The sequence below is a fragment of the Rhipicephalus microplus genome, chromosome 8 (genome assembly GCF_043290135.1).
Source record: "Rhipicephalus microplus isolate Deutch F79 chromosome 8, USDA_Rmic, whole genome shotgun sequence".
In the NCBI taxonomy this organism is placed as follows: domain Eukaryota; kingdom Metazoa; phylum Arthropoda; class Arachnida; order Ixodida; family Ixodidae; genus Rhipicephalus; species Rhipicephalus microplus.
The window spans coordinates 92,553,691-92,573,072 of NC_134707.1; the positions used below are offsets into that span (position 1 = coordinate 92,553,691).

Below are 19,382 nucleotides of genomic sequence, written 5' to 3' on the forward strand. Positions count from 1 at the left end.
CCCGTGCAAGTCGTGACACTGCCACAGCATGTGCTGGAGGGTGCATTTCGGACAGTAGACTCTACTAGTTTGGAACTTGGTCGTGTACTAATATTTCTTCATACCCACCTGGTGGAACAGTGGCTAAGGTGTCCGGCAACTAACCCCTATGTTACGAGTCCAATCTCGGTCGCTGTGTTCGCAGAGGTCGGTGTACTGTTCGACGCCAGAGCTTGATAAAGAACACCAGATGGTTAAATTTTCCCCAAGCTTCCACTAAAGTGCCTCTCACTAACATGCCGTGGTTTTGGAACATAAAACTCAGGATATTATATTATTATTATTATTATTATTATTATTATTATTATTATTATTATTATTAATATTAATATTATTATTATTATATCAAAGACCAATCATTCTTACTAAGCAATTTGTCCACGTGCTGGTGATTTTTCAGTATTCTTCTGTTTCGAGTCTGCTAGGCGTTCGCTGTATTCGGAATTCATTAGTGCTAGAGTAATTTAGGCCAATAATAATTTTTTTACTTTATTAAAGAAATGGTGGTATTTTCCAGAAGGTTTAAGAATTCGCGCTCGAAAGTGTCACTATTGAGTTTTTTAAGAACTTGCCTTGTAGTAATGAAAATACAGGCATATCAAGCCCTGCACAAATTTCATAAAATACTTTTCATAGTTAAATATTTCTACACACTTTAACCTCACGTAACTAGTCACTCAGCACCTTTCTCTTTCATATCATTCTCACATTGAGTTGTATTCACTGCAGAAGTCGTTCAACAGTTTGACGCCTGGAATAAGCTATGTAAGCTCGCTTCAATGTTTGATGCATTAGGGTAAATAATGAATGAGTTCCCGCCCACAATAAATGAAATTACATTTTATGGCCACTTTTACACTTGCATGGCTTTATTAATGTCGACAGTTAAGGAAAAGGCCATCTTCTAAGTGGACTGGTAAACCTTTTTTATTCATTCTTCATATCTTTCCAGTTTAACGCTCATCTCAATCTCTGGACAAACGAAAACAGACAGATTAGCCGCCAAATGTAAGTGATAAATGACACTTTTACGCAGGTACGCAGAATAATAACTGTTTGTGTTTTAATGGGTTGCGTGCCGTTTGTATATGCAAAACTGTGCTAGCTGCATACACCTAACAATGGATTGCACATCCAGCCATAATTATCTGGTGTACAGTATAAACTTTAATTTACGTCCCTCAGAACTGGCAAAAGCATTGAGCAATGAGGCTTTCATACTACTTAAAATCTAGACAAAATCAAATTTGAGGATGTTTTATATGGAGTGACGCATTTGGCTGCTTTGCATAGCTGAATTTCTTCTCAATCTGAAAAGTTTGAGAAACAATGGGATGAAAGCAAAGATGACCCCTCTTTGCCTCCCTAGTTCATTTTAGAGAAGCGTATTATGCCGTTAAACTTTTATTGTTTAACGGCATAATATTGTTGTTTTTATTGGTTTTTATTGTTGTTTTATTGTTGTAATGTCTGAGACATTATGGGCACGTAATGCTCCTCATTTACTGTAGAATGCAAATGAGTATCAAGAAAGTGTGTATAAGACAATTTAATCGACAAAAAAATTGTTATGTGAGAATCCTTAGAATACTCAACTCATACTAATTGCTTACTTTGCGTTTGTAATAACTATTCAGCTGATATCCAGACACCTTGCACTTTTCACATGGTAAAGAATATCTGAGAAAAATTTTATTCCAATTGGGCAATCAGAAGTACTAAAAGCGTGATGTCCAAACTCAAGCTGTTGCCCAAAAGTGGATCTTGAGAAAAACACATTTTAAAGGTATAAGTGAAAGCTCATCTATGCATAAAAGATGTTTTAAAGATGATTTCTTTCGTTATAAGGGCTTAACAATTATGTAATTTGAGCATGTGGCTTCACGGAACTCCTCAAGTGAAATGCAATGACAAGCAGCCACATGACAATTTTGAGAGGACTCTAGACAATAAGCTCCCTTTAGATTTTACTGGCTACTTTGTGCTCTTTATTGGGATACTAAGTCAACAATTAACTTCAGAGTGAAAGCTCAATGTATGAAAACATCTAAAACAACAGTATTGTCAACTGCCGTGCCCTATTTACCGAGAAATGAAGGTAAATGCACAAGAATACATGTGCCACAGTAAGACATTTTAAAAATGATCTTGATGATGTCAGAAGAACCGCCTACAATTAGTCAGTAGTAATCGATCTAGCTGCACTAAATTAAGAACCTTCCGTGCACCAAGAGACGCAATAAAATGCTGATTGGTCATTTCTGTTTGATTCTTGGAAAAAAGAACCACCGAACGTTACTATGGGGAATGGCGCAAGTGGTTCGAAAATTCCATTTTTGCATGGCTAAACTGGGCAGGTTTTGCCATCTAGCGGGGCCTCAGGTGAACCAATCACACCTGCAATTTTGATGGCCATTGCTAAAAATTGTTTAATGGCCATTGTTGCTGCTGTGGCTCCCGCTACTTCTCTCTGCTGCCACTATACTGTTGGAGACTGCACACAAAAGCCGGGTAACGTTGTGCTCGGCAACTGTAACGTCACACGTTTTGTTGAGGCGGGTAATATGAAGTTCACATACCCGATGCAAACCCCTAAAACGCGATTTTGTTTCAAAATAAGCCCTTCCATGGCACAAAAGTACCACTACGAGGTTTCTGGACCGCTATTTCAACAATTATCTACTTAACTGTGGCCTTTAAAAGGGCTTTTAGTTTACTTCGAGTTTAATCACAATCAGTTTTTTTGCCATGAGAGTAGACAAACTAAACTTGTGAAAGATAAAAATGAAAAATGTGTAATTTTGTAAAAAAAACTTGCATTTTTACTCTCATTTTTCCTTAAACTCAGTACAGTGAAGTGTGTATCTGTCTTTCAATCCAATGAAGTTATCTTCTTTCAAATCCCGGCTGTGACAGCTGCATTTTCGGTGAAGGCGAGAATGCTGTAGGTCTGTATGCTCAGATTTGGGTGCACGATACGGGGCTCCGGGGGTCGAGGTTTCCTGAGCCCTCCACTGCGGCGTCTCTCGAATCATGTGGTGGTTTTGGAGCGTTAAACCCTACATATCAGTCGGTATAGTAATTAGTATCCAATAACTTCAAAGTAAACTTGAATGCTAATAGGCACAACATACAACCTTCGCACAAGTGTGAATTGTTGAAACATCTGAAGAAAGGTTTCGTTCTTACTTGGAAAGACTAAGGCAGGCTTATCTCAGGAGTTAGTTTCTTTTCAAAGTCCTGTTATTCAGATATGCTTATGCAAAAATGCAATTACCGTTTATTGCTACCACAGCAGCATTCAGAATTTATTTACGGCCTCCTGCAAGCTATTGCAGGAGCCTGTATTTACGACAGAGGCCTGTATCAAACATTTCAAGTTGTTTGAAGTTGTGGGAGTGATTCGCATTCACTTGTAGTACAGTCGAACCCTTTATAGAAGACAACAGTATGCCTACAGTGAAATACGGGTTGATAAGAAAATGTATACGAGATATCCTGCTTATTAGAGAAATCTTATATAAGAGACCAGAATTGCTATCTGGTGCATGCCTTTTATGAAGGGGTTTAGTAACTGTATGCTGTCATAGTGCTGTGAAGTGAAGCTTTAATATCTGGCTGTGCTGTACAATGCTTTCAATATACATGTGAGCTACACTTGTCCCACCACTCCTGTCTCTGTAATTTTTTTATTTTGTCCTTCTTTTGTAGTTGTTCTAATTCGTGAAAACGTTATGCCATAACAAATAATCCAGATTGCCATGCCACCATATTGAACAAAACCGGTTTTTTTCTGTAAGTGTACCGACAAGCTGGACAGGTATTCTTGCGCTTTGGTGATCCTCAGTCTAGTTTGTCTGCATAATATCTGTCCTGATCACTGATGAGTGACACTCACGCTGCAACAATTTGCGAGCTAAACTCAGCTTAGCTAGTGCTACTTCGTAGCATGTCTGCAATCTATATTTTGGTACTGTGTTGCACGTACACACACCTATTCCGAGGGATTGCATGACTTTTTGGAAACTCAAATCCCATGCTGCCAAAGGGAATTGACATTAAGGAGTACAACTTAGCTTAATGATGCTGTCTTTATGACAGCCATTTGATACAATGTCCGTATATGTTAGCGAAACAGAGCTAGATACAGTGTTGGAAACGTGACTATAGTTATATTTTAGTTGTACACACGCATTTCTTCCGAGTCTTTTAGAGTTACGAGTGTATGTTACAAGCGATAAAATAAGTTAGGCACTAAAATTGACCCAATAAAAGTTTATCCAATCCAATAAAAGTTAATCCAATCCAAAATTGACCCTAATTCACCCATATAACATGATCTGAAACTTCTGAAAACTTTAATTGTGGTGCAAGAAATACGCACATATTACCTTGAAGTGTGGCTTCATGACACTGTGTATTCCTTGAAAAGGGGGTTTCCAATTGAAAAGGTTGCTTTTCAAGTGGAATAACTTAGGAAATATTTTTCACCGAGGTGATATAAACAGGAATAAAGAGCCTCAGGCAGGTCTCTCTGAGGAACCTAATTTCTGTTGATATAACCTCAGTAGCACAGTTGTTAGAATCCATTGTATCTCAGTTTTAACGAGGAAATATTTGTTTGTTTGCACCGAAGCTGTCTTTTAATGTGGGTCATACAAGAAAAAAGCACTTTGCTTCGCTGAATATTTCAATTTCAGAAATATTATAGTCATGCCAAATCAAATACTGTAATACGCATAGGAATATTCAAGGTGTTTTAGCATTTGCATTGGCCTCGTTGATTAACCTGTTGTTGGCAAATGTATCGTTCCTATCATGTCTTGCAACACAGGGCTACCATTAAAGTGTAGCAGTGTCTTTCTTAGCAGTGGCAAGTATATGTGGTTGTGCCATTCAAGGTAGGCACCTATCACTGGCCAGAGGGCACGCCAAAGCTGTTATTTGCCCACTTGGCATCATCAGCATCGCTCGCCAGTGATACCTGAAAGATGTCAATCTGCTCAAGTGTCTCCAGTTTCTGCACTTTTTCAGTGAGGGCTCCCTGCTGGGTGCGGTTATAATCCTCTCTAGGGTGTTAGAACACATTCGTGGTCGCCTCCCCTCTTCCCCAAATGCACTGCTGAGCCAGATTTTGTTGTTTTTACTCAATAAATAGATAGATATGTGGGGTTTAACATCCCAAACTACCATATGATTATGAAAGGCGCCGTAGTGGGGGGCTCTGGAGGTTTTGGCCGCCTGGGGTGCTTTAACGTGCACCCAAATCTGAGCACACTACAGCATTTCTGCCTCCATCGGAAATTCAGCCGCTGCAGCGGGGTTCAATCCTGCGACCTGCGGGTCAGCAGCCGAGTACCTTAGCCACTAGACCACCGCTGCGGGGCCTGTTTTTACTCGCTAGGCTGTGTTCTGGGGCTGCTGTCGGATCTTAATTGCTGGCTGCCTATAAATAACCAGCTGATTTTTCATCCTGAGCTGCTCGTACTAATTTCTGGCAGCACTATCTAAAGTGTTGGCAGAATTATAAGTCAACCCTTTTTGTTGCATGTCAGGATCTCTTTCTCTCACACATATGCACACACACACAAAATGTGGCCAGTAGTCAAGTCAAACATATGCATTGCAATCTGTTGGTTATTAGCAATTCATAGATTTTCTGCATGGCACTCTTTGACTATACTTGCTCTAGAAAATACCATCTTGTCATGATATGATCGGAGATTTAAAGTGCCTATGAAGGAGTGGTGAGCAGTCCTACCGCCCCAACTGAATTTATTTCGTGCATTTTTTTGCTAGAGTGTATTCTGTTGTATACCGTATATACTCGCATATCAACCGCACTTTGTTTAAAAAAATATTGACACCAACTTCTGGATGCGATCATTACGCGGAATAAATTTTCCGTGTAAAAATATTCTGAGCACCGGAAACGCGAAAAAGTCGCTAATCAGAATTCTCACGGTAGCTATCATGAACATAACCAAACCTGAAAGTAAATTAAGGCTTACCTTTGTAATAGAATACTCGCATTACGCAGGAGCTACGTGCATAACACACTGCCTTTTTATTTTTTACCTCTCTGACCCCCTAACGTTCATTCAGGCTCCGAAGCATCACTGGCGTCAGTGTCCTCGCCGCACGATTCTCTGCCGGAACCGGCAGTGTCTTCACTGTCCCACAGAGAGTCATCTTCCGTTATGTTGAGCGCGTTGGAAATGCCAGCGACAGTCCGTTCTGCCGCATGAAGCGTGTCATCAAGCCGAAACTGGCGCGGAAGTCTTTTGTTTCGGGGAAAAAAAACATTGCTGCGGTATGAACACAGGTTGACCCACAGTTGGCCGCCGCTGTAACAGTGCGGGATGTCAAAACAAACATGGCGGCTGACGGAGCAAAACACTCTGTGGAGCGAAGCCACCTCATTTTTTCGATGATAGGACTGATGATGATTAATGATAGGACTGATTGGAAACTAGTTAATTCTTCATTGTCTGCAGTGGTACTGTTCACAGTAGTATCATTGCAAACTTATTGTTCGCAGGATGGAAACATCTTCAGTGCAGAACACTTGTGGGACCTGGGCTGTCGTATGCTATCATTGCTTCGCATAATTCAGGCAAAAACACTATAACATGGAAGAATGCAGGAATGAGCGAGTTGGTACAACATGATTGTAAGTGCAAGTAAGGGCAGTGGAGAGAAGGGGACAGTAGAGGGGCCACAAAGCACAGAACTCTCAACCGTTTCTTTCGTTGTTTCTTTGGTAGGGCTTCGCTTTTTCACACTTACACACTGTTACGACAGCCATGTGCAGAACACAATGACATCACAAGTATACTGGCACTCTTGATCCCTCTTCTGTCTCCTCCAATCGGTGGCACTGATTTGAACTCATAATCGCATATAGCATAGCCATCTGCTGGATGTGGAGCTGTGGCTTGCACTGAGGAGATGTCTTTCTCTTGTTTTTCGGGCTCCCTGAGGATGCAATAGGTGTGGAGCACTTTAAGGGCCCGGGCTGTCGTATGCTATTGCCGTTCAGCCTAACGTAGACAAAACTGCATACAGGGAAACTTCACTTGAAGCAACCTTCACATAATCCTAGGGAAAAGTTGGTTAAAGTAAAAGTTCGCTGAACCAAAATGTATGCAAACTGTTGCAGCTTTATAACGGAAGCTAAAAAGCATGATTTATAGAAATCCAATTGGAACCCTCGTATTGAGAGTGCTGCTTATTTGAATAAGTTTGTGGTTATTTAGCATATTTTGAAGAATGCAGTAATTGTTCACGGTGCTTGGGCACTCAAAACTGCAGTGGTTATCGATGGAATGTCTGTCACCTAAGTCTCATAAACCATCTCCAGCACAGCACTGCTAGACTGTGAAGGACTGTACTTTGTGCCAGTACATCAGTGCTCCTTGTGGAAGTACGAGGCGACCGGGAAGAGACGGGTCGTTCTTCATTGCCGTCGCGCACGTATGTAGACGCTACAGCCAATTCTCCGACATGGTGCAGAAACGACACTCTCATCAGGTCAACAAGCACGGGTTTATTAACCCAGGATGCAGCACAGCGGGACATTTGCGGGCTTGTGGGCCGGCAGGACAACTCCGTAAATACACTAGCCCGCGGCGTCACTGTTACCATACATAGGGGAACCTCCGAAGCATGTGAACGAGAAGTCACCCGCAAAGGCAGAACATCCTCGTTGGGGGTATGCGAGCGTCTTCCTAGTTATGTGAGCATCGTTGCAGGTAAGCAAAGCAGGGCAGCTGATGGGTGCATCGGATCTCAGGGTTCGTAGCTGCCGTAGATGGTAGCCCCCCGCCCCCTTATTTATGAAAACAAAAATTCACCTTTCTAACGTAAAATAAAAGCATTATCTTAATTGATGATCATATCATTTAAGTCCGATTCGCAGTGTGGCTCTCAGCATTGTACTTCTAGTGGGCAGTGACGAAAGTGCTGCTCAAATTGCTTCAAAAAAAGAATTGTTGTTTCATGCTGCTCCAAACAATTTTTATTAGTAATTGCTCCAAACCTGCCCCGAAATGACAGTGAGAGAATGAGAACGACCAACTTTTACTGTTTGACCGACTCAAAAGTCAAGAAACTGAGAATAATTTTTGTACTAGGATCCCAGTGTAGTATGTAGCATCATCGGCTCTGATCACATTTGTGTGACAACAACTGGGATATTAAGCATATAGCTCTTTTGGCCGTTTTTTTCTTAGCTGGACGTATAGGCTAGTGTGGTGAAATGCAAAAATGAGCAGGATTATTTTATCTCGTACTGATTATCATCTGCCTATTCGGCAACTGCTATATGGAACTGCGGTTGCGGTGATGGCGTAGTGGTTAGAGCATCCGCCTGGCAGGCAAGAGGTCCGTGGTTCAAATCACCGTGCCGCGCAGTTCCAAACCGGCAAAAAAAAATCCACGTGTTGATGAAACTGCATTAAGAGGCCTGGGGTGCGGCCTCACCGGTAACCACCGCCGGGAACGCACGCTCTCACCAGAGAAGGATTGGCCACCTTGGTGCACTATCTGGCCACTACTTCCCACATGCATACGTCAAATAACTCACGGCCCTCAGTCCCCAGCAGCTGCGAAGCAACTGACCATGGCGGCGGTCAGATCTGCAACGCAGCAGAGGGTGCTAAGAATCTCTGGACTACAGGCCGCCTTTGGAACCTGAACTTGGCAACGTTTACCACTAGAACCTTATCTAGTGAGGGAAGTCTAGATGTACTAATCGAGGAGCTAGAGGGTGTTAAATGGGATATAATAGGGCTCAGCGAGGTTAGGAGGTCAGATGAGGCCTATACTGTGCTGCAGAACGGGCCCGTCCTTTGCTATCGGGGCTTCGAAGACAGAAGAGAACTGGGAGTAGGGTTCCTTATTCACAGAAACATAGCTGGTAACATAGAGGAATACTATAGCATTAATGAAAGGGTGGTAGGTATTGTAATTAAACTGAACAAAAGATACAAGATGAAGGTAGTACAGGCTTACGCGCCTACATCCAGCCATGATGACGCTTCAGTTGAAAGCTTCTATGAAGACGTGGAATCGGCAATGAGTAAGGTAAAAACACAGTATACTATAGTGATGGGCGACTTTAATGCAAAGGTAGGGAAGAAGCAAGCTGGAGACCAGGCAGTAGGAGATTATGGTATCGGCACTAGAAACACCAGAGGAGAGCTACTAGTAGAATTCGCAGAACGAAATAATTTGCGGATTTTGAATACCTTCTACCGAAAACGAGCAAACCGCAAATGGACATGGAGGAGCCCTAATTGCGAAAATAAGAACGAAATAGACTTTAAATTGACTGCACACCCTGGAATCGTGCAGGATGTGGAAGTGGTTGGCAAGGTACAATGCAGTGACCATAGAATGGTACAGTCTCGAATTCGCCTAGACTTGAAGAAGGAACGACAAAAAGTGATACGCAAGAAGCCAATCAATGAGCTAGCACTGAGAGGGAAAGTACAGGAATTCAGAGTCTCGCTGCAGAACAGGTACTCGGCTCTTAGTGAGGAAACCAACCTTAGCTGAGATACAATGAATGATAATCTGACGAGTATCATTAGGGAGGGTGCAGTGGAAGTTGGAGGCAGGGTAGTTAGACAGGACACTGGCAAGCTTTCCCAGGAAACGAAGAACCTAATTAAGAAGCGTCAAATCATGAAAGTGTCAAGTACAACAGACAAAATAGAACTAGCACAGCTTTCTAAGTTGATTAATAGACGTAAAGTATGCGATGTAAGAAGGTATAACATGGAGAGAATTGAACACGCTCTGAAAAACAGAGGAAGCGTCAAATCAGTGAAGAGGAAACTTGGAATAGGCATAAGTCGGATGTATGCACGAAGGGACAAAGAAGGCAAAATAACTACTAATATGGATAGGGTAGTTAAAATAACGGAGGAGTTTTACAACGATCTGTACAGTAGCCGAGAAAACCACGACCTTAATACTATAAGAACTAGCAGTAACACAGATGACACCCCACCAGTAATGATAGAAGAAGTCAGAAAAGCTTTGGAGAGCATGCAAAGAGGCAAAACTGCTGGTGAGGATCAGGTAACATCAGATCTGCTGAAAGATGGAGGGCAGATTGTGTTAGAACAACTAGCCACCCTGTTTACGAGGTGTCTCCTGACGGGAAGGGTACCAGAGTCTTGGAAGAACGCTAACATCATCTTAATACATAAGAAAGTAGATAACAAGGACTTGAAGAATTACTGGCCGATCAGCTTGCTCTCTGTGGTATACAAGCTATTTACAAAGGTAATTGCTAACAGAGTAAAGAAAACATTAGAATTCAATCAAACAAAGGAACAAGCAGGATTTCGAACAGGCTACTCAACAATTGACCACATTCATACTATCAATCAGGTAATAGAGAAATGCTCAGAGTATAACCAACCACTATACATAGCCTTCATAGATTACGAGAAGTCGTTTGATTCAGTAGAAATATCAGCCGTCATGCAGACACTGCGGAGTCAGGGCGTAGATGAAGTATATATAAACATTCTGGAAGAAATCTACAGGGGATCTACTGCTACCATAGTGCTTCACAAAGGAAGCAACAGAATACCAATCAAGAAGGGTGTAAGGCAGGGGGACACAATCTCCCCAATGCTATTTACCGCGTGCTTACAGGAGGTTTTCAGAAGCCTAGAATGGGAACAGTTAGGGATAAGAGTTAATGGTGAATACCTTAGTAACCTGCGCTTCGCCGATGACATTGCATTGCTGAGTAACTCAGGGGATGAATTGCAACTCATGATTACGGAGTTAGACAAGGAGAGCAGAAAGGTGGGTCTTAAAATTAATCTGCAGAAAACGAAAGTAATGTACAACAACCTCGGAAAGGAGCAGCGCTTCGAGATAGGTAATAGTGCACTTGAAGTTGTAAAAGACTATGTCTACTTAGGGCAGGTAATAACCGCAGAGCCTAACCACGAGATTGAAGTAACTAGAAGAATAAGACTGGGGTGGAGCACATTCGGCAAGCACTCTCAAATTATGACAGGTAGATTGCCACTATCCCTCAAGAGGAAGGTATATAACAGCTGTATCTTGCCGGTACTTAGCTACGGAGCAGAAACCTAGAGACTCACAAAGAGGGTTCAGCTTAAATTGAGGACGACGCAGCGAGCAATGGAAAGAAAAATGGTAGGTGTAACCTTAACAGACAAGAAGAGAGCAGAGTGGATTAGGGGACAAACGGGGGTTAAGAATATCATAGTTGAAATAAAGAAGAGGAAATGAACATGGGCCGGGCATGTAGCGCGTAGACAGGATAACCGCTGGTCATTAAGAGTAACTAACTGGATTCCCAGAGAAGGGAAGCGGGTTAGGGGGAGACAGAAGGTTAGGTGGGCAGATAAGATTAAGAAGTTTGCGGGTATAAATTGGCAGCAGCAAGCACAGGACCGGGTTAACTGGCGTAACATAGAAGAGGCCTTTGTCCTGCAGTGGACGTAGTCAGTCTGATGATGATGATGATGATAATGATGATGATGATGATGGGTTTTAATGACTATAGGTCAAGTTGGCTTTAATGAAAGCTAACCTAAATCTACCAGCTTAAATGTCATGGTATTTGCTTTCATTTAGAACATTACAATAAAACTTTTCAATGCTAACAAATTCGTTTTTGCTAAAAAGGACCCTTCTTGTCGCCCTGTTTTGTATCTGCCTAGTTCATTCATAATTTTATTATTAAAACTCCCTTGAGCCGCACAAGCTCTCGTTATGTTTCTCATTTGCAACGAGCTAGAAATGGCGGCAACTACCTTCCTGCCTTCGTTTTTGCAATCGAACACACTGCTGCCTGCCTGACTGCGTTTGACAAATACGTTTGACAAAAGTCGCCCCTGTTCATACCACCTTGTGGCCTTCTGAGTATGAAATAAAGTTAATAAAAATATGTAAGCGAACAAAAAAGAGATGGAGAGAAAATGAATAAACAACACAAGGGCTTCCGTTGAATGAATCAGCATGGTTGAATTGCTCAGTCATCTCAATGTATGGAACATATAAGCCGCCCCTGTGCAGCAAGCAGATTAGCTTGTCAGTATATGCTCCCACGCATCACAGACTAGATTCCTAGAGAAGGCACGCGGGTTAGGAGTGACAGGGTTAGGGGGGAGTTTAGGAATTTAGCAGGTGTAAAGTGGCAGCAGAGAGCACAGGACGGAGTTGACTGGCGGTATATGGAACAAGTATTTTTCCTGCACTCGCCGTAGTCAAAATGATGATGATGATGATGATGATATGTACCCAAGCGACAGTGGTCATAGACCTCTTTCATGGCCTATCGGAGTGGAATGTATAACTCACGTGCACAAAATTAATTAGAGCCCTATGCCGCGGAGTGCCTTAAGACAATATTGTAATTGGCACACGCAGAAAATTGAACTTATATTTATAATCAAAATAATGCTTACGTAGTCCTATCAACAGCACTATGGCACAAATTTTGTGCTCGCATATGAAGGAAAAAGCCTTGAATCCCGTATTAACAAGTTATCCTTACTATTTATTCACGTTTTCCTTATTTGCCTTCACAGTAAGATCATATGATGAACAAAGGTCAGTATTTCCTGTTATATCTTGTAGTTATCTTCACACTGTTACCTTTTTCGTAGACTAATAACGCACGTCGAACGTACATAAACATAAGGAAAATATAGCGCAAAGATAAGAATTCTCTACAAATGTGGGCCTCTCCCCTACCGCAGCCTCTTAGCAAACCAGAGCAGGTGAGTTATCTGGTATGAGTACTCACATTGTCTACCCTGTACCAACCTCATGCTTTGATGTAAACACGGGGCGTAGGGTTGTAGTCAGAGACAAATGTAAGCTTGTGAAAGCATGAAATGAGCGCACACATGAGCACACCATCACATACGTTGTATCCTATCATCACGTGGAACCGTCGCTTTGCAAATTGTGGGTTCATTTCGCAGGGTATGGCAGCACCACGTCAAGCGCACAAAGCTTGAAAGAGGAGTAACAAAACGACTGGTTAAGAACCACGAATTTGCTAAATGCGTGCCTCTCACACAGCGGCTAGCGGCGACTTCCAAGAATAATGGTCCGCGATCGTATGGCAAGTGCACAGCGATATGTGAAGTGGGGGTCTGCCTTCTGCATATTTATTCATTTATTTATTTTAAAATACCTTACAGGCCCTTGTTGCAGGGCATTGTGTAAGGGGGGTTACAAAGGGTGAGTGTCGCGACAGAACCGCAAGGAAACATCAAACTTTGAAAGAACTCAACAAAAAATAACGCGTTATATGTCACTAAAGAGAGAATGTACAAAAAGTCATTTGAAGTTACACATCGGAACATTGCTGGTGGGAGAAGAACAAATATCCGCAATACACTTACAAAAAAACACCTAGCACACACGTAGCCAAAAATATTTTAGAGCAGCGCGCAGAAAGCAATTTGTTCTTATTTAGGAAATACAGGATAATAAAGGGCGATAAGAGAGTTTTTCTCGTGTAAATAAGAACATTATAAAGTAGGAAAATGCAGGCGGTCACAAAGTGTGAAGCGATAAGAAAAAAAAGAAGAGCGCGTGCTCTTTACTGAACGAACACAAGGCCCTAAGCTGTAAGCGGGAGGAAAAGGAAAAAAAAAAACGAATGAATATAATTACACTGGAACGATACAGGAGGTGCAACAAATACTTGTAAAAAGGAACCAATCGAAGTGTCTATGACTGAAAAAAAGAGTGAAGAAGTTGTCTGAATTTTTCGGGGTCTGATTGATATACAATGTCATTCGAGAGATCATTCCACAAGCGGACGACGCGAGGAAGAGCCGATGATTTAAAGGCGTCCGTTGACCCATATAATCGCGTGAAACTTAAGTTATTATGCAGCCTACGAGACGTAACGCAAGGTTTATCGAGTTGAAATGGGAATGGTTTGTTACTGTAAACATACTTATGGAAGATGCATAGGAGAGAAATATCCCGCCGAGTACTCAACAGTTGAAGAGAAAGGCAAAACTTAATTTCCGTTATGCTGCTATGGTAGTCGTAATTTCGTGAGATAAATCGGGCTGCCCTATTTTGAATAGCTTCAAGCATGTTGATTAAGTAATTTTGGTATGGGGACCAGATCGATGCGGCGAATTCAAGTTGTGGGCGAACGAAAGCCTGATAAGCTAGCTGCTGAACATGGGATGGACAGCTATGCAAGTTGCGGCGTAAGTAACCCAATGATTTTGAAGCGTTCGCACAAATGGTGGTGATATGGTGTGACCAAGAAAGATTTGGTGTGAAATGAATACCGAGGTACTTGTAGGATGATGCGTACGACAGAGGGTAGTCATCAATTATGTACGAATGGCTAGAAATATGTTGCTTGCGTGTAAAACACATAATTTTGCACTTCTGCTTGTTTAGCGACATAAGCCATTTTTGGCACCAGTCATTAATCTTGTTGAGGTCATTTTGCAGTGTTAGGTGATCATCGGTACAGGTTATTGAGCGATATATAATGCAATCATCGGCGAAAATTCGCATGCGAGATGAGGTGCTGATTGGCAAATCGTTAATATAAAATAAGAACAGCAGGGGGCCGAGTACGCACCCCCGCGATACACCTGAGGTTACGTGGGAAAGAGGGGATTGGATTATTGTTTATTACCGTGAACTGCTGGCGGAGTGAAAGAAAGTTTCGAAGCCAAGATAAAGTGAGCGAATCTAATCGAAGTGAAGATAATTTAGAAATCAGACGACAGTGGGGTACACGATCAAATGCTTTTGAAAAATCGAGAAAAATGCAGTCAGTCTGAAGGTTATTGTTCATGTTGCAATGTAGTTCTGTCGTAAATTCCAGCAGCTGTGTTTCGCACGAAAAACCTTTTCTAAATCCATGTTGGTTGATAAAAAAGTAATGGTTAGATTCTAAGTGCCTGAAAACATGAGAAGCGATTATATGTTCCAGGAGTTTGCAGCAGATGCACGTGAGAGAGATGGGGTGATAACTTTCGGGTGAATGTTTATCGCCGGCTTTATCGCCGGTTGTGAGAACTAACGTGCTGCCGAAATTTATAATTACGCCACATCTCCTAAAGTGCGAGAGAATGATATATGTCACTTTATACAACCACCCTGGTTTTGCTAGCCCTCTCACCTACATGCAGGGCAACGAGCTTGACAGTATACCATCACCTTGATACGGGTGCAACCTAATGGAGTCACTTGCATGCCCTTGCTCACCACGTACAAACTGTATATAATGACTCGTAGAGCATTGGTTTTGTTCTTTCTTCATGAAAGTGCAGCTGCCTTCTGCCTCTGCTCAAACCAGAGAAATCGCGTATCTACATGGCCTCCTATCGTCCCATTGCACTTGCCAGCTGTTTTGGAAAGGTGATGGAAAGAATGGCACTGACTCGCCTGGAGTGGTACTTGGAACATACCAAAATATACCCCGATGCTTTGACCGGCTTTCGACGTGGGCGGCCTTCTATAGACAATGCTGTTGATCTTGGCACGTCTATGCAACAGCAAAAATCCTAAAGAGGTTATCAGCGGCATTTTTCTTGGATATTAGGGCTGCATATGACAAAGTACTACATGACACCATCCTGGACACCTTGGGCAGCATTGGATTGGGAGGCCGCGCTTACCAATGGATCTAAAGCTATTTGAAGGACAGAACCTTCTTCGTTCATATAGAAGATGGTGCAACAAGGCACCATCATACTTATCACGGCGTACCTCAAGGTGGTGTTCTAAGCCCCGTACTTTTCACCCTTGCACTCATCGGCCTCGTAAACGTCCTGCCACAGTCCGTGCATCTGTCGACCTACGCAGACAAAATCTGCATCTGGGCATCAAGGCTCTAGCGCCTACACGTACGAGCCAGGCTTCAGAGAGCGGCTATCCTCACGTCAAGCTACCTTCAACAATGGGGAGCGGAGCTCTCATCTGAATATTGCTCACTGGTTGCGTTTACGCGCAAGACAATGACCCCACACCTCACCAGAAATAATAGACACACGATCAGCTATCAAAATACCCTCCGTTTTTTGGGAGTAATAACAGATCGTAAGTTGTCCTGGAGCCCTCACATTGCTCGCATGAAAAAGAAAATTACCACAATCACCCACGTCCTAATGTTTCTTGCGAAAAAATCAAGGGGTGTTTCGGTACGAGCCTTGCTTCAACTGTATGCTGCACTTTTTCTCGACTTCAGTGTTACAGCCTGCCAGTGCTCGGCAAGGCCCGAATAACAAACGTACATGTCCTCTAGTCAAGAGGAGCTTGAGCACTGAGAATATGCCTCGAGCATCCGAGACGCGCATCCTCAGCAGCGACTGTCGAAATCGCTCGTGAACACCCTATCACGACCCACGTTCGTGTCGATGATTTGGAATGCACATAAGACATGCCACCCGGAGTCAACCGCATCACCTCACCTTTCTTCTATCTTCAAGACCACGCTCTGCATTCTGAACTATTATTCCTCCACATCGCACGTTGATTCCCAAGAACTTCACGCACGCAACAAGACCACCATTACTTTTGTGGTGTCTACACTCCCTGGAAGCCCTGATAATCATTCTCGGAATTCAAAAGAAAGGAATTTGTCAATTTTGGTCTTAAAAAGACCAACACTACTGTTTCTGCGTGAGAAACACGGTGGCCGCATTAACACATTCACATTTACACAGATGGGTCAGCTACTTCAGCAAGCTTGACAGGTGCAGAGGTAGGTCAGAAGTCCGTCCCAATAAAATTCAAGTCATCGCAACTCACATCATCCACGGCTGCAGAGCTCGCCGCCAATCGCGCCACTCTGGAGTTCCCGTTAGAAGAACCACAGCAGGCATGATCAATCTTCTACGAATGTACAGCAGCCCTCCAGGGCATCGCCTCACCGTATCGTCATGGGCAAAATAATAGCTATTCGCTGAAATAAGACTGCTTCGTCACCGGGCTATAGAGAAACTGCATTGCAAAGCATGTGAATGGATACCAGGCCACTGCAACATCGATGGTAACGTAAGCGTAGATGAAGCAGCCCGGTCTGCCCACGATGATTCTCTTTGCGCCGCTACACGATTATGAAGAATGAACGCCGCTACAAAGCTTCAATCAATTGCACTAGAACTAACACTTACTCAGTGGAATTCGGCGGGATTTACCAACGTCCGCCTTCATAAATTAAACCCTCACCTACAGCTCCGCCTTCCAACAGGAATAAGCAGAGCTGAAGACATACTTTTGTGCCGTTGCTAGATAGCGATCGTCTTTACGAATGCTTATTCGTTTTTAATCGGAATAGCCAACAGCCCTACATGCAACAACTTTGGCTGCGTGGAGAGATTTTCCCATCTTCTCTTCGGGTGTCCTCGCTTCACTGTGCCAAGGACGTCCGAAAGTTATTGATAGACTTGACAATCGCCAATTGTCGGAAGAAAGGATATTAGGACACTGGCCGAGACCGTCCTCGGCAAGCAAAGCGTTGAGGGCGCTGTTGCGCTTCTTGATGGCAAGTGGTCATAGAGACAGACTGTAAGCAGCGTCGTGAATTGTATTGTTGACATTCTTCCTTTTTTTTCTTCAACGCCTCTTCTCGGTCATCTTTTATTACCCTTAACCACCTTCCCAAGCACGGAGTAGCCAGCCGGTTTGAGAACTGGCTAACCTTCCTGTCCTTCCTCCATTCTTCCTCCTCCTCCTTTTTCCATACTATTTTTGTCTTAGCACAGCGATGAGTATTCCACTAGGAGGCTGTCACGGTAATATCACTCCAATTTTTTTTGAGTCACGATTATGGTTTTCAAAAACATTCAAAACAGACAGCTTTCTCTTGTATTATTAAAATGAAGTGAAGATAACAGATATGTGAGAGTTAGTTCATCCGTTACTTCAATAAATAACTTACCGTGATTGTACCTGTTGCCATAACAAGTAACTGACGTCACTGAAGAGTTACTCTCAACCATTGTTCTAATCAGGTTGCTAAACATTCACATGTCAAAGTTCTTTTCTTGGACGTAGAATATTGGGAAAAATTTAGTTCCCCTGTCCTTGTTTGCCGACAGTTGATGCGTCTCTAGCTGTGTACAGTATAACAAGATGTTCTAGTAAATACTTGTTTAACGTACCTGTTGTCTCACTCGCGGAGATGTTCATGTCTGTTGTCTGATGCAAGTAAGGCCATTTCTCTACATCGTCTCATTCCTGACACGTCAGTGCCTACTAGTACATCTGGGAGAGTTAGAATCGACACTAATTGCGAACAAACAACACGAATAGTGCAAACGGTCAGCTGGACGCAAGTGTTTGCAGTCGTAGCATGACAGCACCGTTACCTGGCTGCAAACAAGAGCGACAGCTACACGTGTGAGTGCACGCATTGCTTTTTTTTTGCTGCTTTCAACCACTGACTGCAGGTTTATTGCCTTTTCGAATTACTCTTTTCAATTATAAATATCATTACATTACTTGTCTTCTTTCTAAGCTTTTCCGAAATGAAGTTCAACGAGGGTCATTATTATTTAGAAAGGAACGTCACCTAAGGTAGTAGCACATGAACATCTTTCGAATTAGACGACTAAATATGGCGCGGCAGTGGTACGCTTGCTTAATAAGTCACACAATTTGAGAATGAAACAGTACGGAACACTGCATGATATGAATAGTCCGAAATAAAAAAACAAAGTCATGTACAAACCATGATGTATAGTGAGGATATGTGCGTGTGTTTCTCTAGTATACTTCATGCACTCAAAACACACCGTCATTGCACTATAATAATTTCACGTAGCTATCGCAATAGAAACCAAAAAAGCTTATTAGGCGAATCATGCGCTCACTGGACAAATAATAAGGAGCACTTATTGTTGTTGCCTGTAATGAACACTGGTGTTGCCAATCCACTATATTGCGTACGGGTCTCTTACTTTTTTCAAGCAGTACTAACAAGCCGGCGATCAGCACTCATTTATTATGTTTTACCAAGACAGAGTTGTACTGTGGAAGTTTTAGCGAATGATATCAGTTTTTATTTTTTTAATATTTATGTTGTTGGTAAATAACAGCATAGTTGCAGGGGTTCCATGATAAATTTGTAGCAAGTGGACATGTCAATTATGTTTGAATTTCAAAGGAGAACTGCTTCAACAATTCTAAACTACTTCCCTGTACAGCAAAGTTTTGGTAGCCAAGTTGGCGAAACAGTCACTGCATGAGCGGCCACACATAAGGCAAACATAGACAGAAAAGAAGGTCTGACGAGGGCGTATTCTATCGGTAATCTATGAAACTTCTAGTGTAGATACCCAGAA

The 19,382-nt window shown here is 42.5% G+C and overlaps 1 protein-coding gene across 1 annotated transcript in view; it reads right to left on the bottom strand.

Moving 5' to 3' along the window:
• Positions 1-18,298, bottom strand: part of LOC119163902 (dehydrodolichyl diphosphate synthase complex subunit DHDDS) — a 67,874-nt gene extending 49,576 nt beyond the window's left edge. The window contains exon 1 of the mRNA XM_075870682.1: positions 18,201-18,298. Within this exon, the coding sequence (XP_075726797.1) occupies positions 18,201-18,228 (28 nt within the window). The 5' untranslated portion in view covers positions 18,229-18,298. The remainder of the gene's footprint in view (positions 1-18,200) is intronic.
• Positions 18,299-19,382: the final 1,084 nt, after the last annotated feature.